Here is a 27,670-nt window from a genome sequence, read left to right as displayed (position 1 = left end):
GGAATTATTTCAATGTTGAATGGGTTATGTTAAGCCTTCTTCCATATAGTATCTGTTTTAAGTGGTCTTTCATAGAATCCATTCATAGCATAATTTGCTTAGAAAAAATATTGGAATTAATTTTAAATAAATAATGATAGCAATCGGGTGAGATTGACACAATATTGGAAATTAATTTACTCCACAATTGAAATAGTTTTTATAATAATCTATAAAGAAATTCTTTACAGTTAGTACCCACTAAGAACAGGTCAAGGTTCCATAACTGGAGAATATTGGAATTTTTTTACAAAAATGAAGCCATTCTAAAGCCATTCAACTTTATCATAAGCTTACACAGCTCTAGTTTCTTTTATGGAATAAATGTTTGAGGATATCTATCATTTAGAAACTGATTGACAATTTTCCAACTTCAAATTTCAGAAGTAAAACTGAAACTAAAAGGTAAAGTATACAAGTAAAAGTGTGATTAATTTTACTTTATTAATGAATTTCTCAGAAGTGATATGTAAATTATTTTTGGTAAACTAAATCATTTTATACACCCCAAGCAAGTTTTCTCTTAAAAGGATTTCAATTGTGAATTCTTCAGTAAAGCTGAAAAATATTTTTATAAAGCAAATAACTGCCCTTGATTTACCTTTCATGTAAATATAGATTTTTCATGTGGGTTTTGCTTTAAAGCAAGATATGTTTATGAATTTTTCTTTATATTTTCAGAACACTAACATTAAAAGTCAATACTGTCCCTTTTAATCCAAGCACCCCTTCCCTCTATACTCTCCAAGAAAAAAACTCTCCTTTTGTCTTAATTTGTTGTTCTTCAGATGTTTCGATCATGCTCAACATTTCATGACTGCATTTGGGGTTTTCTTAGCAAATATACTTTAGTGGCTTGCTCTAGCTCATTTTACACATGAGAAAGTGAGTCAAACAGGGTTAAATAACTTGCCAGGGGTCATACAGCTAGATGTATCTGGGGCCAGATTTGATCCCAGTTCTTCCTGACTCCAGGCCCAAAGCCCTATCCACTGTAATAATTAGCTACTCTTTGTCTTAATTACCCAAACTGTTACTACCAAAAAAAAAAATAATGGATATTTACCTATTTCCTTTCCTTTAATGTTTTACTCTGTGCTATGAGCATTTGATTTGAAGAGTTAATTGTCCATTTTTAAAGATGTTATTACAGTAATTCTAAATTTAATCTAAATTTAGTGACTTCTGATTAATTTGGTTTTTACAGTAGAATTTGTTTATGACTAATATGATACTTGCTACATATTTAATATTATTTCAGCTGTTTGAGGTATAACAATCTCTAGAGAAATATGGTATCTGATTCTATATTCTATATGGCAAAAAACTTATACTGATCCTTATTTAACTTTAAATATCAATATTATAGACAATGCATACCCATCTTTTAAGTGCTCACATCTATTAGAACCATTTCAGTAAACTGAATTTTGTAACATTATTTTTCTTTTAGGAACAAAAGTACAAGATGTAGCACGGGCAGGAACTCCACAACCCGAAGTTACAGGAGTTAGGCAACGTTTACTTCAAGAAGCAAGGGAAGAAATAAAAGCTTTGTATGTATATTTTTCACTCATTTATAAATATTTTATTACTTTCTTTTAAGAACCAATTTTTTCAAAAAATTTGGTTAAATATTACAATAACCAATTCTATGATAAATCTGAATAGATGTATAATAAAATGAGAATAACATCCAGCTCCACTAGAGAGCAGGTACTTTTATATTAATCCAGGAACCCCTTCCCCCAAGGAATAGCATAAATCCCAATCATTTAGAATAGTATAAGCTTCAGAGTCAACATTCTCTTGCCAAAGAAAATGTAGGTACATTTTTATATCCTAAATTAATTAATTCTTTTGGTGGTAAAAGAGCCCTGGCTTAGCAACATGGAATTAAATGGCACATATGGATTTAGCCTTTAGTTTTTGTAATATATTTCCAATATATAGCACTTCATATTTTTATTTCAGAACTTTAATTTTACCACATTCATATCATTAAAAAAAAAAACCTTTCAAATTAGCTGTCACTGAAGCAATACAAATTCTTATCTCCAAATATTTCTTTATATTTACATTAAATAGGTATGGAATAAAGGGGAAAAAATATTTCAGGACTAATATTCTGCCTTGAAAGGTAATATGATTTCTTCATAGACATATTTGTAGTGCTTTACCTTCTACTAAAATAGTCTTTGGCCACAAATATATAAAATAATCAGTTAAGAGTTAAATACCATAAAATTGTATGTTGTTATTTAACCACAGATTACAACTAGAATAACTAGATTTCACATTATTTCTATAAAGTTCAAGAAACAGGGATGATCTTGATCATAGAAGATAAGGAACTGTTGGAGACATAGGGTATCTATGGCAAATTCTCTGCTTCTAAATATAGTGAATATGAAGGTGCCTAAGCTTATAGACTAGTTAAGAGAACCAGAATCCTTAGTAGGGATTCAGTAAATACTTCTTTAATGAACTTAGCTGAAGAAATTCAACTTTGAAAGACCTGAGAAATCTGATGAATGCAATGACTGGCCATATATCTTCAGAGGATTTCTGGTGAAGCATATTACCTACCTTCTGATGGAAAAATGATTAATTCTGAGATACAGAAAGAGGCATATGTTAAAGACAGGGCCATTTGTGTATTCATTTTACTTAACTATGCTTATTACAAAGATTTCTTTAGGTTTTTCTTTAAATGGAATAAGGTTGTGGGAAGGCGAGGCTAGCAATAATGATGGATTTAAAAAAAAAAAGAGTATCATTGAAACTCTTTTTTTTAATTCTTAGAAAAGCCCACAATGCCTTATAAATTGAACCAGACAGCCTTTGAAGGGACTTTTAACTCTAAATATATATATATGCATATATATATATATATATATTTTTTTTTAAACCCTTACCTTCTGTCTTGGAATCAATACTTTGTATTGGTTCCAAGGCAGGAGTGGTAAGGGCTAGGCAATGTGGGTTAAGTGAATTGCCCAGGGTCACACAGCTAGGAAGTGTCTGAGGTCAAATTTGAACCCAGGACCTCCCATCTCTAGGCTTGGCTCTCAATCCACTGAGTTCCCCAGCTGCCCCCTCTAAATATATTTTAAAATAATGTATGTAAAGCACTTTGCAAATCTTAAACAACCAGTTAAATGTTAGCAATTATCCTATGATTATGGGATTCACAGAAGATAGTTACAGCTTCAGGGCTTTAGAACATTTGCAGTTCAATAAAAAGATACCTCAACTAAGCAGAACTAGACCTGGAGTTAATTGGATATAAATTAAAATTTGGCCTCAAAAAACTTAATAGCTGTATGATCCTAGGCAAGTCATTTAACCTCTGCCTGCCTAAATTTCCTCATCAGTAAATAACAGCAAGGGAAAAACTTTAAAATTCATTAAAGAAGTATTTATTGAATTCCTACTATATACTCAGGATTCTAGTTATCTTCTTAGTCTATAAACCTTGGTTTATTCATGTTCACTTTTGCTTTGACCGCCTACATTTACATTTCAGAAAGCTAGATGCAGAGAACTGGTCATAGATGGCCTTATGACTCCACAGTTCCTTATTGTCTAAAATCAAGACCATTCCTGTTTTTTTGAGCTTCTTAGAAATGTTGTAAAACCTAGCTGTAATGGTTACAATTTATGGTTAGTTAACAAATGAATCATTTTGTGCTACTTCATTCTTATATTCTAATTTTTATTTCAATGGATTATTTTTACATATTTTAATGAATTAAACCAGAATTTAGTCCCTTGATTAATATGATAAAAGTATATCTTGTGCACATTTTAAGCCTATTAGTGTTTCTTTTTAGACTGTTTTTCTGCATACCTATGCATGAATGCATTTCAGGATAAAGAATGTTTTTAGCAGTGATTTTAAAGTTTTTCTCCAGACTGTTTCATTAAGTATATTTCTCTATTTTAGAGAATCTTTGGTTGAAACACAAAGAGACCAACTACTAGATCAGGAGCATACAGCAGAGGTACTGAAAGCTCAGATGAGGAGAAAAGAAAATGAGTACGAGGCATCTCTTCTGCAACTTCGAGAGCAACAAGCAGCAGATCAAAGGTATATAGAAAAATTAAATTTCCACCTATAGCAGTCCCAATGATTATGTTGTTTTATTATATATTAAGTTGTTTTGATTGATCCAGATTTTTTTGAGTATGAGTTCAGATTTTTAGTTACCTTCATAAAACTGTTTGACCTTAATTTGAGCCTATTATTTCTCTAATAATTATGTTCAATAGGCAGTGTGCTATCTTTAACATGTTAAATAAACAGTTAAACTTTCTAGGGAAAATAAGGCATGAAAATGGAAAGTAATAGACTCATCATACAGGATATTGAATTCAAAGGGATTTTTGAGATCATCTAGTACATTCATCATGTTATGTAAAAGATAAAACAGGTCAGGCAAATCATCCAAAGTATCACCAGCCGTTTGTGACAGAACTGGGCCTAGATCCAATACTGCATAACTCCCAGCCCTATTTATTTCTTATCTGCTACCACATATGACAGGGCCCTTCAAGACCCACTCTGATTATCAGACATGATCTAGATGAAAATTTAGCAAAGAAAAATGAGAATGAGTAGTCAATAAAATAGAGCAAGATATATTTTGGTACTACTACATACAGTGTAAAGTTGTGATACCAACATATAAATGTCCTTTTTTTCAAAAGGCCTATGTAGAGAACTGAGAGAAACATGTACTCACTCAGGCACATGGGATTTTTTTCCACTAAGCAGAAGACTAGATTAAAATGAAGCTAATGGGTGCAGGGACTTGTAAATTCCCTAATATTCTCTAAAATAGGTGTATACTGAATTTATTTCTTGCCTCATCAACTTTGTAAAGGTTTTATTTATATAATTGTCAAAAAGTAAAGATACCTGTAATGAATGGTTTGCCTAGTTGAGATACAGTCATTCAAAACTAAAGACATGACTTACTAGAAGTGACTCCAGGGTTTCTTTTTTCTCACATGTTTATATGTATTTTGATATTTTATGGGTAATGGCAATTTTTTTAAACTAATGGAAAACTGTAGAAATAATGTTAGGGAAAATATAAAACTTGGTATAATTTACTGTAGAGAAATATCACAAAATAAAAAACATATTTAAACTCCTTTTTTTTACAGATACATTATTTCAGACTTGAAATTCTAGAAGTCTGATCTGGATGTTAGATTCCATGTTCCAAACGTGAACTTAATGTAGTTGTAATCGTCAGAATAGTAGTGCCTGATATTTATGGCAGAGAGCCTTTTCATAGAATATTACAGAAACCCTTCATAGTGTGTGTTTAATAGACCAGTTTGGTTTGGCATCAGCCTGACATAAACTTTTGGTTATTTAAAGCCTTTAATTGCTTTGAAGTAAGAGCCCAGTGCTGCTCTTTTTTATTAAAATCATGTTTTTTCCTGTTGTTGCGGCCTATTTGGGAAGACCAACTTGTGATTTTTGCATATGTTCTACATAATGCCTCATTAGTTTAAAATCTTGTATCATTTACAAGTAGTCTGCATGTCTGTGTTGTTTTGAACAAAAATTCATATTAAAATTTAAACATATAAAAATGCACATTTTCTGCTTATTAAACTAGGAGACCTTAAACTAAATGTAAAACAGGTATGTGTGAACCATGTAGATGAACACCAAGAATCAGGAAGATTTTTCCTTTTATGAATTTTCAAGCATAAAAATAATGTTTTCATCAAACATATAATTAGATTAACACTAAGGTGGTTTTTAAAGGAAATCATAGCTTGTTTACCCTGTTGATTAAAAATATATCTGTCATAATATCTGACAAACACTAACTTGAAAATTTTGCCTATGAATTTACTTAGTCACCTTAGTGGAGAGAACACTCTCTTGGACCAGCATAGAAGAGAATTACTTTCTATATTACAGGGAATAAGGAATATTGTTTACCAAAACTCTCTTCATCCCCTTCAGTGTTCACACCCTCATGCTGTAAAAATAATGAGCAATAAATTGATTATTGATTATAAACTGATTAGATACTCTGCTTCCTGAACTTACAGAGTATCTTCAGTTTATATCAGTGAAGTGAAGCTCATAAGTGAACTACTCTTCAGGGCCAGGCGCAAGGATGCTGAGACTCTTGTCATATAAAAATAAAGTATTTATTGATAATATAAGGATAAAAAAAAGGATTTCTAACTCTAAGGGATTCTAACTCCACCCAAATAAAACTCCCTCATTCCACAAGGAACCACTTCTCCTGTTTCCGCAGGCTATACTGATCCTTCCTGATCTGACTAACACAATTTTTCACAATTCTACAATAAACTAACCACTATTATCCTTCTATGAAGTGTATAATTCTTAATTTTGTCTCCAAGTTATAAAATAACAAAGGCTAGCTGGCTGAACCTCAGCAAGAACCAAATTAGGACTCTGAGCCTTAGCAGACTCAGAGTCCAAACCAAAGACCAGGTCTTTCTTTGGTCTTCTCAGATATAAAAACAATTTATGTAACAGCAATAGAGAGTCACTAGTGTTTCCCAAGTTGGAAAAGGAAAATCACTTAGCTCCTTCAGGTTTTTCCCTCCTTTCCTTCTACCTCAGACAGTGTGGAGAGAGAGAAAAATGTCACCTCCTCTAGCACTTCAAGAGTGAAAGTAACTGCTACTCCCTCAGAGTAACTGCCACTCCCAGAAATCAACTGCCACAGAAAAACTGTTAAAACCTCCCCACACACTGTCAACATTTGAAATTGACACTCTGTAATAGATCTACTTCAAACTATAATTCTTTCTCAAGCCAACTTCTCTACTTCTTATCTCTAAAGTAGTATAACAAGACCCACTTTCTAACAGTAGTAGTAGTCTCTCGGTAACCGAGGATGACGATTGTCTTTGTGCGCTTTCATCTATGATAGATGAATGTGCACAAAGACACTTGTGCGTGAAGGAGATTTAAGTGGAAAAGTCGATGCACAGAGACAGTCCCACTCTCTCGGCGTTGGAAGCCTGGGTCCATTGGCACGAAAAGTCGTTACACCTGGAGACTTCCTCAGCTGCATTGGATGGTCATGTTGTCTTTTGTGCTCCAACAAGCCCTAAGCACTCCACAGTGCTTTGCTGCATCGCCCTCTCAGCCATTGAACCTTCTTATTGGTTTCTTCTGTCTGTTCAGCCAAAGCAGTCTTCACATGCTGGGTGAGCAAAGCCCTGGTTCACCAGGGGTCGACGACGACCCGATGGCTACCCTCACAAGGTTTAGCCAGCCTGTCGAAGCCGTTGCCCGGGATGTGGCCGCTGCCGCATGCTAGCAGCTACTAGGAGCTACAAGTGAGAGCTGGGTGTCAGGTGGGGGTCAGAGGCTGGAGAGCTGCCCTAGAAGGGCACGACAAGCCCTCCATACCAGAGATACTACTCCTCCCTGAACATCCCATACACCTCTAATTTCTAATATCATCCTTATAACATACAAGATCAGATATGACATTAGCTACTGAGAGAAGATGTGACTGTGATCTAACTTACCTAAATCCAACACAAGAAAGCTTACTTTGTTGCTTTTATTTATGTTAACTTTTTAAACTTATCATAATAGCCAACTTAAATGCTAAACCAGCTTAGAAACTGGCCTAGTGAACATCATAAAAATAAAAATTTTGCTTCTTCTTTTTTGTTTTTGGTATATTTCAATTTGTTAAGATTTTACGAAGATCTCAACTTTTGACACATTTTCAGAGAGTTTGATATGAATCCTGAAAAACTCTCAAAATTATCTGCAAGTCTAGTAGTGTACATGAGGATAGACAAAGCTGAAATTTTGGAATTCTCAGATGAAGGAAACTTATTTGAATAAATTGGTGTTCTCCACTCAAGATTGGACATAAAAGAAGAGAAGCCAGCATTTGTAATTATTCATTTGATTTCCTTTTTTTCTAAAACAGATAAAAAACCTTTCCATTTATCCTCAAGAAAATGTCCTTCATGTTATTTTGTATACATATGCATATAGAGTAGTCAAGAGAAGTATTCTACCTTTACCCAAGTGGATAATGAATGTGACCAATTTTGAGTTTATCTGTTGGCCAAAATTCCTATGAGTCTGGAAATGAGACTTAAGTAAACTATTACCCTTCATGAAACGTCTAAGTCAAAAAAAGATCACATTTCATTTGTAGCATATAAAATCATTGCCTTTTCAAATAGTCTCTCCCAGACCACATTAAGGAAATTCATTTAGGCTAAAAGCAACATTGGGTATTCTAGATTATGTATTATATGCAAGATAGTATTCTTGACAATGATAAATAGATTATTAAAATATTGTGTACATATGAAGACAAATATTTGATCACTGAGTATAGCCACTGATTTCATTTTAATTCAACAAAGATTTTTTTTAATCAGTTACTTTGTCCTAGACACTATACTAAGTGCTAGGGATAAACAGTGTGGTAGCCCTTACTTTCAAAAAGCTTGTATTTTGTTAGAGGAAAACAATATGAACACAGAGAAAAAAGTACATGTCTTATTTTGGTTTTTGAGAGGAAAGACCTGAACTTCATTTCTTAGATTAATCAATTACTCTGATACTTTTTTAAAAAGGATTGCTCTTTTTATATTTAAATGTTACGTTGTCCATATTTCTGAGCTATTTTCCATTAGCCAACAGCTATGCAGCATCATTTATGTGTTTCCTATATGTAATGCAGTGTGTCTTTAAAGCATCCTCTCCTAAATGGTGTTGACTATGGCATTTATATATCTAAGACTAACAAATTCAGGTCTTGTAGACATACAGTCCAGCTACAATAGTACATTCTTAAAGGATGCGACACCAACGACCTTTTTTAATTTTGTGGCATGTGAAAGATCAACAAATATTACTTCTTAAGCTTTCATCTTGTAGACTATATATACTAAGGGTCACAGTTTTGTTTTTTTTTATTACTATGACACCCAGTAGCAAAACTACTTTCTAATGCTTTATAATGTTCCCAATAGAAGTTGTTTTTTCAGAATTTTTTAACTTGACTGTTTCAGATCATCAGAGGGAAACTTGGAACACAGGCTGTTGGTCCAAAAAGGTTTTTTCAGTATAAAACCTAATTTAAGTCATCTTGTGTTGAGTTTAAAGCTCTGCAAACAACTATTCTCATGGTTTTAAATACATTTGGCACACTTGTTAATCATCAATGTTGACTTTCTAGAGAAGAAAAGAAAGGAAAAACTATATTTTATAAGTAGAGAATCCTTCAAGTAACAATTGCTCAAAGCATTTTTTAAAGTTATGTTGAAATCACTTCCGGTCAAGATGGCGGTGTAGAAGCAGCGAAAGTTCAGACCTCCGAAACCCTTCCCTACCGATCGCAAACAAAGTGCTCCTAGGCCACTGAAATTCAAGCTGAACAACAGGATAGACCTGGGGAAACCTCCTCCTGGACCTGGATCAAAAGGTACCGCACCCCAAAAGCCAGAACCCTAGATCACTCAGATCTAAGGGGTAGACAGAAAGAAGGTCCCAGGACCCATCCCCCCCAACCCAGAGTGCTGAGCCCAAGGCAGCAGCGGGAGCCTCAGGGCTCTGAGGACTCACCTTGAAAGCAACCCGAGCCAGTCTCCGGAGCGCCCAACACAGACGGCAGGGAAGCATAGAGAGAAGGGGGAAGCCTGTGGCCTCCTGGCTGGGTTCTTCCCTCTGGGTCTCGGGGGAGGTCCCAGCTTCGGGGCACCAGCTGAGCCCAATCCCATCGGGAGCCCTCAGAGCTACTGAAAGGACAGAGGGCTCAGGGCTGGCAAAGGGGTGGCTCCGAAGAGCCTACCTTGAAAGTAACCCGGGCCAGTTTCTGGGCACTCAACACAGACTGAGGAAGAGTAGGTTGCTGCTTTTCTCTTTCTTCTTTTTTGGCTCCAGGATCATTTGGCCCACACTACCTGAACCTAATCCCATCAGGAGCCATCAGAGTCCAGGCAAGCCACTACCCCTCCCCCCTTAGAGAGCAGGGTCTTCTGAAAGAACCAGTTGAACCTAATCCCACCAGGAGCCCTTAGAGCTGCTGAGAGTACGGAGAACTCAGGGCTGGCAAGGGGGGTGCTCCGGGGAGCTTGCCTTGAAAGTAACCCTGGCCAGTTTCCGGGCATTCAACACAGACTGTGGAAGAGGAGGTTGCTGCTTTTCTCTTTCTTTTTTTTTGGCTCCGGGATCATTTGGCCCACACTACCTGAACCTAAACCCATCAGGAGCCATTAGAGTCCAGGCAAGCCACGACCCCTCCCCCCTTAGAGAGCAGGGTCTTCTGAAAGAACCAGCTGAACCTAATCCCATCAGGAGCCCTCAGAGCTACTGAAAGGACAGAAAACTCAGGGCTGGCAAAGGGGTTGCTCCAAAGAGCTTTCCTTGAAAGTAACTCAGCCAGTCTCTGGGCACTCAACACAGGCTGTGGAAGAGGAGGTGGCTGCTTTTTTTTTTTCCCTTCCCTTTTTTGGCTCTGGGATCTTTCGGCCCACACCACCTGAACCTAATCTCATCAGGAGCCCTCAGAGTCCAGGCAAGCCACAACCCCTCCCCCCTTAGAGAGCTGGGTCTTCTGAAAAAACAGAAACCTAGAGGCGAAGTCAAGATGGCAGCCTAGAAGGAGCATAGACCTGGCAGCCTGGCTAGAGCTTTAGAGATCCTCCATATCTGCTCCAGCCGTCCAGGAAGTTTAAAACTCAGAATAAACCCATCCCAAATAAGCTGAACTCAATCCCATCAAAAGTCTCCAGAACACAGGGAAGCCCAGGCTCCCCATCCATCCTCACTGACTGCTGAACTTTAAGCCAATCAAAAGCCTCCAGAGGACAGGAAAGCTCAAACCCCCAACAACCCTCCCTCAGAGATTACACCAAGAGATCCTCTGTTAAAGCTCCAAGAGGGGAGACTGATAGAAGTCCCTAAAAAACAAAAAAAATGAGAGGAACAAGAGCACAGACAAATACAGGGAGGAAAGAAGGGGTGAATTTGAACAAACAACAGAAACAGAAGAAAGAAACTACAATAGACAGCTACTACTCACCAAATGGAACAGAGGGGGAGAGATCAGCAAACGATAAACCAGAAATCCCAGCGAATTGGATACAGGCTGTGGAAGAACTCAAAACACAGCTAAGAGAGGCTGAAGACAATTGGGAAAAGAACTTAAAAATTAAGATAAGTCATCTGGAAACAGAGACACTTGAACTAAAACAAGAAAATAGTGTCCTGAAAGCCAAAATCATCCAGCTGGAAAATGAGGCAAAGGAGATGAAAGATGAAGCAAAGGAGATGAAAGACGAGATAAAGAGGATGAAAGACAATCTTCAAAGAAACTCAGACCAGAAGGAAAAAGACGACCAAAAAGCCAAAGATGAAATCCAATCTTTAAGAACCCGAGTAAAACAACTAGAATCAAGTGACCTCACAAGGCAGCAGGACACTATAAGACAAAACAAAAAGAATGAAAAAATTGAGGAAAATGTGAAGCATCTCATTCACAAAACAGACGATTTAGAAAATCGTTCAAGAAGAAACAATTTAAGAATAATTGGACTACCAGAAGACCACGACAAAAGAAAAAGCCTGGACATAATACTAGAGGAAATTATCCAGGAAAACTGTCCCAAAATCCTAGAACAAGAGGGGAAAGTGGAGATTGAAAGAATCCACAGATCACCCCCTGTTTTTAATCCCCAACTGACAACACCAAGAAATGTTATAGCCAAATTCAAAAACAATCAGATAAAAGAACAGGTATTACAAGCTGCCAAAAAGAAACCATTCAGATACCATGGAAACATGGTGAGGATAACACAGGATCTTTCTGCATCCACACTGAAGGACCGAAAGGCATGGAATATGATATTCCGGAAAGCAAGGGAACTAGGCCTACAGCCAAGAATAAAATACCCATCAAAACTGACTATATTCTTACAGGGGAAAGTATGGTCATTTAACACAACAGAGGAATTCCAAGCATTCATAAATAAAAGACCAGACCTGAACAGAAAATTTGAAGTCCAACCACAGAATTCAAGAGAATCATTAAAAGGTAATTAAAAAAGAGGGGAAAAACAACAACAACAACAAAGGTTTTTTTTAAGAGACTCAATAAGTTAAAATGATATGTATCCCTATAAGAAAAGAGGTCATTGGCAACTCTTAAAAACTGTTGCTATCACCTAAGCAGCTAGAAGAACTATACTCAGAGGGAAGGGACAAACTGTATAGGATGAAAGGACAAGACATAAATAGGTATATAGAGATATGCATGCATAAATACATATACATGTGTATGTATATATATACATATATATATACATGACTAAAGCTAAAAAAGAAAAGAGGTTATGACTAAAAGAAATGGGAAAAGAAACAAATGGGGGTAAATTTATATGTCACAAAGTTATGTTGAAATAACTAAGAAATTAAATTTTGTAAAATAAGATATCGCACTCAATCTGTTTTAAAGAGATTTCATTAATGATTCATAATTAAACAGAGATAAATAAGATTTTTTAAAAATACTATTTTTTCCTTCTTAGAAATGCTCTAAATCTGTATGTTTTCATCATATTTACTTTGGAGTGCTTCAATAGGTTCTCTTTTAGCTATTAACTAAAGTTCATATAAATTTAGTGTTATACTAGTTCTAAAAATGTCATCTGTAGGCTTGAGTATTTATGAGACCAGAGTTCTCCCTAGGATAAGGCTGATTGGGACAATATAAGTAGTCTTTCAAAACACTAGGCATTCACATATATACAATCAAGGAGGGGAGGGGGGAATCTAGAGGGCCTATAGCTAGCTGTCTATTCCTAACTCTCTGCCTCTTTGTGACAACTCTGATTTCATCTTTGTGTCTCTCATACCTAACAACTGAAATCTCCTCTATTGTTCCCTCTATTAAAATTTCAGCTTCTTGAGAGCAGAGATTATCTTGCTTTTCCATCCTTAGAGTTAAGCACAGAACTTTGAATATTGTTAGCACTTAAAAAATGCTCATTGATGCATTCATTCATTCATTCATTCATTGCACACTGGGGAGACAGTGTGGTTTTAGGGAAAAGAGCACTAGGGTTAGAAAAGACAACTGGATTCATATCCCACCTCCAGCACTTAATTACGCTAACCATGGACCAGTTAATCTTATCCTTATTTCTTCATCTGATTATATATTAAAAATTAATATTATGCCAAATGTAATATACTAAATGTAATATTTTGAAGGTTGGTTTGGAAATATAATATTAGTTTTTTAAAACTGTTGTGGTCGCCATTTATAAAATAATTAACACTTAAGTCATATGATCATAGCTTTAACAATTTAATTTTAATATAAATATAGACCAAGAAAGAAATAAGGAGGGAAAGAAATATGAAAAATATTTCCTAGCCTACCACCCTAATCTTACCAGGAGAGTATCTTCCACCCACACCACCATTGCCAAATCACAGAAAGACCCCAAGCTAAAAACCTCCAGAGAAAACTCGATCTCCTCTACGGTCTCATTTTTTACAGTCCTTTTTTTCCATGCCACTTCCTTTCCCTCTGTGCTGGTCTATCACATCTCAGAAACCAATCAAAGTCTCTCTGTTTGGAGTGTTCCAGTCAAGCTAATGGGCTGCTCGGACAAGCAGAAAGTTAACGACCCTGGGAGGAAAGGGGTTCCCTTTACACAATCCTCCCTGTGATTCATTTGGGAGATGCTTGAGCATGCTGAAGTCTTCCAGATTTACATGCCTAGTCTCCCCAATTAATCATTTCACATAACCAGTTTTTATCTCTAAACATCTCTTACAGAGGTACATATAATACTGTACTTGCTAAGAAGAAATTGCAATAATTTGGGAATAAGAGGGAAATAAAAGAGAAAGAGAACAAAACCAATGATTGGTAGGCACATTGACAAAAATCCAATTAGGGGGCAATCCCTTTTGGCATGAGTTTATATTCAGAGTAAATGGGTTCAACCCCCTTCAGTTTGATTCACTACATCCCAAAATTCATTCTGGATCTTTTGATGTAGTGTGTAGTTTCTGCAGGTTTCTTTATGGTGCCTTCTTAAAAAAAAATCACTTTCTTGATTCGAGGAGTTAGTGAGCTTCTTTTCCTGAAATTTCTCTCAAAAAATTTTTTTTAATCTTAAATTTTACAAAAATTATTCAATCCCTGCCTGAGAAGGGTGATTGACCAACACCTGGATCAACCCAGGATACATGCCTAAGTTATGGGGTATATAAATCAATTGTCAAAAGAAAATCCAAAAACATTAAAAAAAAAACAAATAAAAGAGAAAAAAATTGATTTTGGGGGGGAACCTCCCAGGGTTGTGAACTTTCTGCTTGTCTGAACCAATTGAAATTAGCTTGACTTCAAACAGAGAGACTTTGATTGGTTCCTGAGATATGATAGACCAGCACGGAGGAAAGGAAGTTATGTGGGGGAAAAGGACTATAAAAAATGAGACTGTAGAGAAGATCAAGCTCTTCTCTGGAGGTCTTTGACTGGGGGTCTTTCTGTGATTCGGCATTGGTGGCGTAGGCAGAAGACACTCTCATGGGCTGACAAGATTAGGGTGGTAGACTAGGAAATATTTTTCATGTTTCTTTCATTCACTTCTTTCTTGAACTATATTTATATTAAAATTAAGTTGTTAAAAGTATGAAGATAGAATTAATTCTCCCCTTGTCTATTTTTAGCTAACCAAATCAAGAACTTAAAGCACCTCTACTTAGTAGCTCACAACCATTAAATAAGAGAACTCACAAGTCACTTAATAGTTCACACCCCCAGAGGCCACAAGCACTGCCCCTCCTTGGACAGTGCTAGTCAAATTGAAAGACTGTAATTGGTTAATGTGAAGAGGGGGATAGGCAGGGAATGATGTGGAAAAAGGGGTATAGAAAGAGACCAACATGGTCTGGGACACTATTCCTTTCCTGACGTTTGGAGAAACTGGTTCCTTGGAGAGATTCCTTCCTTGGCTCATGGGGAGACTGGTTCTGTAGAGTCCTTCCATGGCTTATGGAGAGACTGGTTCTGGAGATTCTTGCCTTGGCTTTGGAAAGATTCTTTCCTTGGATTCTGCTTGGCTTGCTGGAAACTACCAGACTTTCACATGGAGATCGTGATGTGAGAAAATCCCTGCTAGGGTGCTGAACTGGGCTTCACTTCATTGGAGAAACACTTAGGGCTGGTAGGCTTGTTAGGCTCTGTCTCTTTCCTACATTTTCCACTTTCACTTTTTCTACCTCCTTGTAAATAAAAACTGCTCACAGTTTTATTGCTTTACTTAAGGGATAACATTTTATAATCAGCAATCACAATACCACTTTTATAATGCTCATACTGAGTCAATAACCAATTATTTTCTTACAAAAGCTACTATCATCCTCATGACTTAAGGATTAATTATTTTACAAATGGCAATCATAACAAATTTTAAACTAATATCATATTTCCAAACCAATTTCTAAATATTACATTTAGCATATTACATTTGTCATAATATTAATTTTTATCATTACATGATAATGTCATAAATTGTTGATGTAAAACTTAAAATGAGATAATGAATGTAAAGTGCTTTGCAAACCATAAAGTGCTATATAAATGTTTGATATTATCATTATTATTGCATATAGTAAACATGTAAATACTATTTAATTGCATTTCTTCTCCTTTTTCCTTTCAAGATTTTCCTTCAAGAAGGGCTTCATGTTAACTAGACTTTAAGTGCTATATAGATCTTGGGTGTAGGATATAATGAATATGATACTGTATGTGATTTTTCCCAGGCTTCAAATCCATATAAATATGAACCTATGTTATCACATTGATTTTAAATTTAAATATAAGGTATCCCAAAAAAAGTTATGACATGGTTTTAAAGTAAGGTTTAAAACTGCATTAAACCTTTTGGGACACCCCATGCTCAATGTAAACTGTTTAATACTCACCACTGTGAAACCTTACAATGCAAACAAAGTCATATTTTCCTGTTTCTGTGTCAAAAATACATACATTCGACTATTAAAACTGTACTTCAAACCTATAAAACTACCATTTTTTTCAAAACAGTCCTAGAGGGAAAATTTTCATTGTACTTGTCCCAAAGTAGCTGCATTATATGCTCATATCTTTTATTTCTAAGTGACAGTTATTTTTAAACTATATTATTTATATTATTTTCATCCAGAACAAATTCACCAACAACAAACATTAAGTAACTACTATTGGAACAGCACTATGGCTGAAGTACTAAAACTTTCTGATATGTCATGCTTATTTAACTGATGTAAAAAAAAAAATTTAACTTCTGTTAATAAAAACAATCGACTCAGACCCAATGGTCCCCTGGATTCAAACTTCAGTAGCACCTCTGACTAGCTAGATGATCTTGAACAAGTCACTTCCCTTCTGAGAATCAGTTCTTCACCTGTGAGACTGGAATAAAAATTACTGTGGAATTATTGCAGAGATTGAATAAGATAGCATATGTGAAATACTTTGTATACTTCAAAGTGATTTATAAATACCAAGTTTTACCACTATCCACATTCAGAGGAAACACTGTGGGAGTAAAAACACTGAAGAAAAACAACTGCTTGATTACATGGGTCAAAGGGATATGGTTGGGGATTTAGACTCTAAATGAACATCCTAGTGTAAACAACAACATGGAAATAGGTTCTGATCAAGGACGCAAGTAATACCCAATGAAATTGCAGGTTGGCTATGGGAAGAGTGGGTGGAAGGGAGGGAGGGAAATAAAGTGAGTATTGTAACCAAAAAAATAAAATTAAATAAAAAATTAAATAAATACCAAGTTTTAATAATATTCCTATGACTATAGAAACTAAATGTGACTGGAGGGATGAGGTTATATATATCCAATGAAAGGTAGCAAGACAGGGTGGTGTGAATACTGAATTTCAGTTGAGAAGCCCCAGGTTTGAGTTCCACCTTCATTCCTGATTAACTGAATATCTCTAAATAAGACTTTATCTCTCTGTTTCCATTCCTTCATCTTTCAAATTAGAATAAAAACACTTGTAGTGTTTATTTCACACAGTTGTTTGGGAATCAAATGATGTGATTTAAGTATAGCACTTTTTGAATAAAAATTATTAGCCATTATTATGCCTTTGCCTCCTCTTGTTGCTATTATTAGTCAACATTTTTAATTAGCAAAAATTATTTTATTACTTACCCTAGAGTATCTATGAACCCTATAGTTACTTAGGTTTTCTGACACATTAAAAAGTAAGAAAAAAATTAGAAAAACTAAAAATGTTAGCAGATTGAATATTACCTAGTATGGATATGATATTATTCTTAGGCAAGGGTTAAGTAAACAATAAAAATGTTATCATAGAGAAACAAACCTAGTAATTCAGGAAAATGCAAAAATTGCATTTTGGTTTTTACAGAATTTGTGATATTTTGCTTTAGGCTTTATTGAAAGTTCTGGATCATACTGCTATTGAACCTCATTCACTTACTGATTTTGTGTCTCCATGATGCTTGCTTTCATTATACGAAGAAAAGTGGTTTGTTAAGTAATTGTAAAACTATTATTAAATATATATTTCTAAAGTACTCAATAAAAAGTGTAAGACACTTAATATTGTATTATGGCTATACCTTGGGCTAGATCTGAGATTCTTGGTCTTGTTTATCTTCTCTGCAAGGACAACTAACTGGCCAAAGCCAAAACACAATGAACTTTCAAATATCAAAGAGGAAAATTAAGTATTTCAAGTCCTCAGCTGGTTTACAGATGTGTAAGCTTTGTAGTCTATTTTCTGGTTCCAGTATGGCATTGTGACAATTTTTCCAATATGTGTACAGTAGATAAATTTTAGAAGAAAAATTATGCATTTCAAATGGAAAACTAATATTCCTATTTTAAAATATATTACTTTTGTTTTAAAATGTAGGCCAAAACTTAGTCATATATATTTACCCAAATACTTTAGATGTAAAACAAATTTAATTAGGTCACCTTTCCTGGTCCGTATGTGTATGTGTCTTTTGAAAACAAGTATTCATTTAGATCTGTGATTAACCTTTACAAGATCTTCCTGTACAATTCTGTGTTTGCTTTAATCTCAGTAGGAAAAATACAAAATAGGATTGGAACATATAGGGTTTCTATATACCCTGTGGATGTTAAATGATCTCATACAGCTAAAAGAACATCTGCAACTTATTTAGATGCCAGTCTTAGGGCATTATTAGTATAAAATGCTAGGTCACTTTTCGTGAATATTTTGAAAAGTTTAAGTTCCTAGAAAAAACCCTCATAAATGATAATACTTTGACACTCTGTTTTGGATAATGTTAAGAAGATGACTAGATTACATCACAAAACAAGTTTTTCATCTAGGGAGAATTGTATTTTGTAGATTAGCATATTACTGTCATAAACATCTCCATGTCAAATATTGCATGTGTGCCATCTTTCAGTAAGTTATGGAATCACTTAATATATAAAAGATAACTGTTAAAAATAATTATTAGTTGAATTTTAATTATGATCTATGATTTTATGTATAAGGAATATAGGGAATTCTTTCAATAAAATCACAGGTCAAATCATCTCCCAAAAAGGTGCATTATTATGGAAGTAATGTCTTAGAAAATGTTGATTTACAAGTGTGTTGAAGTTTTCTAAGAAGAAAATTTTTATTCTATCATATATTTTACCTTGAGTTTTCCCCACTTCTTTTTTTTTTAATGTGAAGGACAAATATTCGAGAAAATGTGGAACTGATCAAACTTAATAAGCAGCTTATGGAGAAAAGTAATGCCCTTACAGTAATGGAAGGAAAATATATCCAACTTCAAGAGGTACTGTTATAATGGGAAGTATTGTGCTTTTATATGTAAATGTATGAATACTCTGGATTATCAAAATGACATTCACAAATTGTGCTGGTTATTTGTCCATTTAGACACACACACACACACACACACACACACACACACAAATCTTTAAGATAACTGCCTTTTATTGCTTGAGTTTCTATTACTTTACTGTTGTGTTTCTTGGTTAGGACTGAAATGTAAATATCTAAAACTAAGTAGGAAAACTAAGTTCCTCTCTGTGATATGGTGAATTGAACAACAATGAGATATATCGTAAGTTATCTAAATTGACTATAAGTGCATAGCTTTAAAAGTATAGACCATGTGTTTATACTGAAAATCAGTCCTAAGCTTTCCTAATATAGCTTAAATTTGCCAGAATATGAATAACTAAATAGATATTTTAATTATTCACCATTATCATAAGTGTTGACTCCTTAATTTCATCACATAATTAACTAATCTAGCAATGTGTTTATTTAAAACACAAAGATCTCTGGTTATGGGTATATTTGGGACTCCTATATCCCCCTACATGATTTAGTAAAAATTTTGACCCCACCAGAACATGCAGCAAGACCACTTTTATTTATTTAAACTGCATAATTAACATGAATTATGGAATTATAAACACCAAATCCTTCCAGATGATCAGAATTCTTATCAAGCTATATCCTCTTTGAAATCTTGAGTCAGAAAAAAGCAGTAAATTAAAGCAAACTATAGGGTCTTTTGAAGTTACAGTTTACCATTAATGTAGATAGTGTTCAGACATCTTCATAATATGTATCATATTCTCTATTTGAAAATCAGATAGGAATTTCTCAAAATACCAAAAATGAATGATCTTTCCTTATGTTTCCATATGTTAGGAAAAGTTACGTAGAAATATTTACAAATTAGGAGAAAAAAATCAATATACACTTAACCTGATATAAATTTTAAAAATAAGAAATTAAGAAAAAGGACAGAAGTCACAAATTCTCCTGCATTCAATAATATTTTAATTGCTTGGTTTTCAGTTTAACGTCCTTATCAAATGTATTATCAAGTATGGCAGTAAGTACTCACTACATATCCCTTATCATATCATACAAATCTCTTTTGATAAATATTAAAACATTAGGACATTGGAAAATATTTGTGCTATTAATAAAGTGAAGTCTTTACTTACAAACATTAAGTGAAAAAGATAATATTTTTATACTTGTGCCAAGAGTAAACATAATTAACCTAGAAGAAGCTGTGTTGCCATGTACTTTTCTAAGTGGCACCTGCCTTAATATTGAAGTTCTCCTGAAAAAGTAAAAGTGTTTTTTCAGTTAACAAGTGAGACGTGGAGATTGAATTAGTTTAGGATTCGCTAATTCACTTTAGGCAACATTCATATTTTTTCAAAAGTATGTGATACTAAACTATTCTAGAATAAATTTAAAGCATCTTGATAAATAGGTCATTTAAAATTTATAATATTTACATATCTTCTGCAGTGAATTAAAACTATTTTAATCAAGCAAAAGCTCAACATCTAAGACTGATTTTATTGATGATAGCAAATCTTTTCAGTTTAACTATCTATGTTTGATCACTTACTTTTGTTCTTTACTGCAACAGTTTTAGACATCATGTCTAATCATAGTAAAAAAATTTTTTAATTGCCAATGCTAGTGTATTTATTGGTCATTTTCCATGAAAACTAAAACCTAAGTGTATGAAATGCTGAAGAAAAACACTTTTTTTCCTAATCAAACCCATGTTAATTCAATCTAACAATTTCTTCTTCATGACAAATTATAGGTCAAGTGTCCCCTGTTACCTAAATAGTGAATATGTGAAGTTAGCAATAACGTTCTTTATTCAAACTTAGTAGAATTAATAAAAGATTGCTGACTGTGTAATCAAAATTTAGTTTGCCAATAATTTTGAAAGATTTTCTTTTCTCTTTATAGAAGCAAAGACATCTTAAAGCCAGCCATGATGCCTTACTGGCAAATGGGGATGAACTTCATCTACAGCTCAAAGACTTTCGTTTAAAATGCTTCAGTCTTGAAAAACAACTACAATGTAAGATCTTTGCTGAAAAAAAAATAGGAGAGGTAAGCACCAAAAAAGGCTATCATCATATCCACTAAAAATCTTATCAGTAACTTATTTGGGAAGATGAAAGAAAAAGCTATAGAGATGCTGTGATAAATATACAAATTTGATAACCCTTTACAATTTACAAGGTACTTTGCTATCAAGAATCTCATAAGGTATACAGATAATTGCAGTCCCTTTATCTCATTTTACAGATGAAGAAACTGAGATTCGAAAAAGATTGCCTTGTCTATACTTGTCTATAGTTTTACCGTTAGTAAAAATCAGAGCAAAGGCTTAAATTCTATTCTTCTTATTTTTCCAAAATGCCATCTGGCTTCCACAATAAACTGATCTGCCCAAAAACCTTTATAAACTCTGTATCTAGCACTGGGAATAGTGAATAAATATAAAGTTTTGCCTAATAGATGCTAGTAAATGCTACTCTTCATTTGATTTGATCATTTTTTACTTAAAATACTTGACTTAAAAGAAATGCTTTCATTTTGAAACTGAAATCAAAACTGAAATCAAAATCAAATAGGGGCTAAGCAACTTGTCCTGGATCATACACTATTAAGTGTCTGAGACCAGATTTAAACTCAGAGCCTCCTGACTTTAAGCCCAATGCTTTGATTTAATTTAATACCTAGCTGCCTACATAGTAAGTGCCATATAAGTATTTACCTATATACACATATTATATGTATGGTTATTTTTTATTTGGTTGGACAGAAATACTTAATTTGGTGGTCACCAGGGATTTAATTTCTAAATCCCAAATGAATTACTAAAGTAAAGAAGTTATGATAGTTTATTTACAATAGAGGGAAGATATTAAGGAATTAGAGAGAGGAAAAACTCTAGCTTCCTCTGAGCCAGGTAGAAATTCTAAGGCCCTAATTAAGGAAAAGGAGTCTCAAGAGGATGGGCCTTTCTTGGAGGTTCACACCTCCAGAAAGGCAGGGAACTAAGTCAGCCTTTCACTCACCAAGTTGATAGTCTAAAAGGAAAGTAGTTTGAAGTCTCCTGCACGAGTTCCTCCAGGGTTGAGTTCCACAGCCAAGTCCGAGGGTCTTTCTTCCAATCCCTCCTCAAGTGTCTGTCTTCCAGTCCAACTCCGAGTGACTCTTCCAATCTCTCCTCCAAGTGATTCTTCTTCACTCCAATCCAACTCTGAGTCAGAGGATATCTATCTCCTCTGGCCTCTGTGGTCCTCTATTTAAAGATCTTTTTCTCTTGTGTCACCTCCCCTAAATTTCACGTCTACCAATTATAGCAGACACTCCTCTCCAGGACTGCTCACTCTTTCACAAGGGGGTCACAGACCTCCCACTCAATGCATGAAATGGGTGTTCACACCTTTTTTTGGTTAGATTATACCTTTTTTGGTTAGATCACACCTTTTGTAATTAGTTTGCACCTTTAGTAGTTAGTTACTTTTTTGTAGATTAAAATGGGTAGTTCTACTTCAAATACTGAGTTATCACTTTGGGAATTAAAATCTAAAAATATATTGGGGATTACAATTCAGTCTTCCCAATAAAGGAAGAGCTAAGTACCTTCATTGTTATAATCAGGGGATTACAATTTAATCTTCACAGTACATATTGTCTTCTCTAATAAAATGTAAGTTTCTTGAGGGAAAGATCACTCATTTATGTCTTTGTAGCTTCAGTACATAGCACTGTGCCTAGCATGTGCATGATAAATGTTTATAGATTGAAAAAAGTATGTTGGGGGCAGATAGGTGACTCAGTGGATTGATAATCAGGCTCAAAGACAGGAGGTCCTAGGTTCTAATCTGACCTCAGACATTTCTTATTTATGTGATCCTGGGCAAGTCACTTAACCCCCATGCCTAAGTCCTTACCATGCTTCTACCTTGGAGGTGTTTGGTAGGAACAAGTAGAGGAAGGATTGGCAATGTAGAGCTCAAGGGCCAAATTTGACTGTCATTAGTTTTTGTACAAAAACCATTCCTAGCTCGTGGGCTGTATGAAAAAGCTCAAGCCACAGTTTACTAAACCTTGGCATAGAGTATTTTCCCTATATTGAATTGAACCTGAAACCTCTTGCTAATTCTGAATATCAGGGAGAAAATAACGACTACCAAGGTTAATATTTCTATAATTTTTATGAACCATGAACTAAAATTTTGTTATTACTGAAAGTTTGTTTGATATTAATAAGTGAACCTTAGTGTGTTTCTCATGGAGAAAGAAGACAAAGTAAATTTACTCTTTTACAAATTTGATAATAATTAATAAAGAATTTATTGAGATAATATTACAGCATAAATCATCTCATAAATTGATATTGTTCCAATTAAATTATGACAGGGATATTAATTTCACTTTTACTTAATAATATGAAAAAGTCAATGATGGATTAAAAAGAAACAGATAAAATTAATATTCACCTTCTATGTAGTAATTATCAAGAATGAAACATTAAACCATATGGGGATTGACTGATAGAATTTTAAACTAACTTTTTTTCTTTTTATTATAGCTTCAGGATAGAATTCGTGATTTGGAAAAGGAGAAGGAACTTTTAAAGGAAAACTATGATAAACTGTATAACAGGTAAATTATAATTCCTTATTTTTTCTTTTCCTCAGATTCCATAAGTTGTCATTTTTATTGCCATATTTTAAACCATTTCACACTGACCAAATAAGAATGTTTCTTTAGCAGAAAATAAAAGTTTTGTGGGAATGTAAAGAAATATATTAAAGTCTAAACAAGATAATGTTTTTATAGATATTAGCAATTGATTCTCCAACCATATCGATAAAAATATTGCAAAAGCCATATTGTTTTTTTGCTGAAATATTCAGTCCTTATTAGATATTGCCATATTGCCCAGGGTCACACAGCCAATAATTAATCCTTTATTGAAACTCTCAGAAACAAAATTTTGCTACACCATAAATTTCAGTCATCCAAAGGTACCTATAAATTCTTTTCAACATGCAGTGATATCCATTCAGAATGTTTTCAGAAAATTTGATTTCATCAACATGGGTTTCCCTAACTCTCATATGTGTGTGTATGTATGTATGTATGTATGTATGTATGTATGTATATATATATACACATATATATGTGTGTGTGTATATATATATATATATATATATATAAATAAACATGTCTTCTAGATTATTTTGTGGGTTGCTTCAGCCCCAAAATTTTATCACCTGTAACCCAACTATCTGATGCTGAATCTTTCTGAATTTAACCAAACTGGCCTTTATTTTTATTTTTTAGAAACCTTTGCCTTCCATCTTAAAACCGATACTAACTATCAGTTCCAAGGCAGAAGAGTAGTAATAGCAGGATAGTTGGAGGTAAAGTGACTTGCCTAGAGTTACATAGCTACAAAGTATATGAAGCCTGATTTTAACCCAAGACTTCACATCTCTAGGCCTGCTCTCTATCCACTGAGCCACCTAGCCACCTCTGTACTAGACTTTAGCTGACAGTCAACAGGCTAGCCCATCTAGTAGGACTTGCCAGAATTGTGACACCTTCTCCTACTCAAAATAGTCTATGAGAAAACAGGGTTACCTCCATAGGAAAAAAGGTCATAATAGCTTTAATTACAATAGGCATTGTTTAGCAATTATGGGAAAATATGTCTTCCAAGACACATCCTTTATTTCCTATCCTGATAAAATTAGTGGAGGAAACATATGCTTATATATTATTTGATCAGCTTTTTGGAGAAAATGTTTAAAATTCATTATTTCCTATTCCTGATTAATTTAGTGAAAGAATTATGTTTAAATAACAATACTGATCAAGTTAGCTTCTTTAAATAATACAAAATGGTAACTGAGTTTTAATTTTTCTAGGCAATATCATTTCAGTCCCTACATGTGTTCAATGAGAGATGTCTAGAAAACATGCACATGGTGTGAAATGGAAGTGCAAAATTCTCTCATATAGATAACACAAATCTATTATGCTTGTCAGAGTAGCATAACAGAAAGAAAAGGATCTTTTCAGTTAATGAAGGAAAAAATCCCTTATTAAGTAGTGACACTGTGCTGAGAACTAGAGATGGCTTTGGCAAAGGGACCAGTCCTGTGATTTCCTTGATATCTATAACTCCCAGAAGAGGAATCTCCCACAGTCAATGCTACCACCTTCTCTGTGACCTAGAGTCTGAGAGAGTTTCTTAAACTACTGATTTGCCAAGAATCACACATCCAGTGTATGTTGGAGACAGGTCTTAAATCCAGGTCTTCCTGACTTTAAGTCCAGACTTTGATCTTCTAATATCTTTGTAACTTGATGGATGTGTGGTAGTAGTTCCGAGTTATTTTGTTTGGAATTTCCCTGCTTATTAGTAAATCTCAATACTGTCAAATGCTTATTGATAATGTTACATCTCAAAAACCTGAATTTTCACTTATTTTTATTATGAATTTAACAAATATCAACTAATGGTCATTTATTCCTTCTTTTCCTCTTTGTAAAACTATATTCAGCAATAAAAGTTTATCATTAAAAAGGGAAAAAAACTCTTTCTAGACTCTCTCCAGTTCTCCTTGCTGCCTATCAGAAAACTAGGGATACAAATGCCAGAAAGATACAGTTCCTTACAGGACTTAATATAGAGAAGCCATAGCAAGTTGTCTCAAACAATAAAGTTAAAGTGACTTGCCCAGGCTCACACATCTAGTAAATCAAAGGTGAGATTTTTTCTTATGTCTTCCTAAAGTCTAATCCAGCAGCATTTTTCCCACCAAACCTAACTCCATCTATTTCTTTATCTTGCAATCTGTTAAAATAATCTGAGATTTTAAAAAAATCACACTGTTGACTGGCATAAGCTTTGTGCATGCTGGAAAATTTTTATTAAAAGTTCCAAGTAGCATCATTGGAAAGAATTGTTATCCTCAGTACTTTGAGGGAAGAGCCAGTTTTATTTTTGTCTTTATTCCTGCAGTGCTTAACACAATACCTAGTATATATTCTAAGTACTTAGTAAATAGTAATAATTAAGGAACACATACCTTTCTCTTGCATGGCAATACAACTAACAAAGGAGAAACAGACTTTATCAAGATGGTCCTCATGAGAAGTAATTCTTTGAAGGATTAAAAATTATTTTTCTGCTCATATTGCTCACAGATCAGTTTTATGTTGAATGTGGTAGCTATGACCCCTTTTTAAGTTTAGTTTTAAGGTCATATGACTTATAAATATAACACTATCATCAACTATCTACTAGCTAAAATAATGGTTTTGCACATGAATCAAGGTCTTCCATATCTTTAAATGTCCTTTAACATAAGGATAAAAACTGTACTTGTTCTACAGGAAGAAATGTGAAGGAGATGGAAAAACCCTTAGAGATAATCTGGAAAATAATGGTATTCTTGACCTTTATTTTGTTCTTATGCTACTAATCAAATATGTATTTATCTACTTTGTGCTCACCCTTCATTGCCAATGGACATACCAGTGACCACAGGCGCCAGTGGGTACATGACTACAGCCTGATATTTTATCACTCCTTCAGTTTAACATAACAACCAAGTGTGCACAAAGAGCAATTATTGTGTTTTTTCCCTAGTTGTCACTGAAGGCAATATACAAAAACATTTTCATGAATAAAGGTTTTCAAGGACTGTTCTCATATACAGATCTAATCGTGTACCCAGCCCTTACAAAGCAAATGGAGCCAGATGTGGTTCACCATTTATAGTTACACAGATGGCTCCAAGCATAGAGGAATACAGTAAATTCAAAAGAAATTCCTTATGAAATTCTGGTGGAATGTAATCCTAAATTTAGAGAGGAAGATAGCAGTGGACTAAATTCAGATTGACTTATACTGATTTACACTAGTATTTTGTGGGTTTGGAAAAACCAGCCTGCTAAATTGTTCTTAATTTAAACACATACAGCTTCTGATGTTTCTGCCAGATTAGCTGTTGGTGATTTTTCTGCTGGTACTAATGCTATTGGAACACTACTGTTTCCAATTTTTGGCATCTGATATAACATGTAGTTGTGCCTATATCATGTTAATTTTTTGGATCATTCATGTTTTTAATAATAGTAGAGCTATGTATACATATTTGTTATATGTGTCTATATTTTGAAATAACAGCTTACATATATTGATTTGTCCTCTATAAAAAATGGACATGTAAAGAAGCATGCTTTATCTTCATATTTAAAACTCAAATGTTTGTTTTTATATTAAACCAGGCAATTACAGATTTAAATAAAATTGTCAAAATGCTAATCATTTTAGGTCTCTACTTTTAGAAAGTTGTATGTGTGAGATGGAAATATTTGTTGAAAAATGAGAAAATGAAACTATTGTACAAAAAATTTAGAAAACTGCATCTGGATTTCAAAGCATTATTTAAAATATTTTTAAATTCCCCAAAAAACAAACCAACTATGCTATTAATTTGGCTGTCTTCTGGGTTTTGTACTTCCCAAAAATGTGTGAGTTCCTTAAGTAATTTTTCATTTGCAATAAATATCCAAACTTGTCTAAAAGTATTAAAACCTATATGCGTATGCACAGAAAAGTTTACGAAACATGTAGCTTTTGTAAAAAATATTTTTTCTCACTGTTTCTTCATTTGTAACCATAATAGCTGACTT

General features: G+C 34.1%; 1 protein-coding gene across 4 annotated transcripts in view; it reads left to right on the top strand.

Moving 5' to 3' along the window:
- RPGRIP1L (RPGRIP1 like) overlaps window positions 1-27,670 on the top strand; it is a 136,328-nt gene that overhangs the window by 16,941 nt on the left and 91,717 nt on the right. For all 4 annotated transcript variants that reach the window (XM_007474872.3, XM_016433254.2, XM_016433255.2 and 1 more), the window contains 5 exons: window positions 1,493-1,595; window positions 3,989-4,132; window positions 18,830-18,935; window positions 20,903-21,049; window positions 23,547-23,620. In XM_007474872.3, the coding sequence (XP_007474934.2) occupies window positions 1,493-1,595; window positions 3,989-4,132; window positions 18,830-18,935; window positions 20,903-21,049; window positions 23,547-23,620 (574 nt within the window). The remainder of the gene's footprint in view (window positions 1-1,492; window positions 1,596-3,988; window positions 4,133-18,829; window positions 18,936-20,902; window positions 21,050-23,546; window positions 23,621-27,670) is intronic.

The sequence above is a fragment of the Monodelphis domestica genome, chromosome 1, assembly GCF_027887165.1.
Source record: "Monodelphis domestica isolate mMonDom1 chromosome 1, mMonDom1.pri, whole genome shotgun sequence".
NCBI lineage: Eukaryota > Metazoa > Chordata > Mammalia > Didelphimorphia > Didelphidae > Monodelphis > Monodelphis domestica.
The sequence above is the reverse complement of the archived record's forward strand: the minus strand, read 5'-3'. Positions and strand labels throughout refer to the sequence as shown.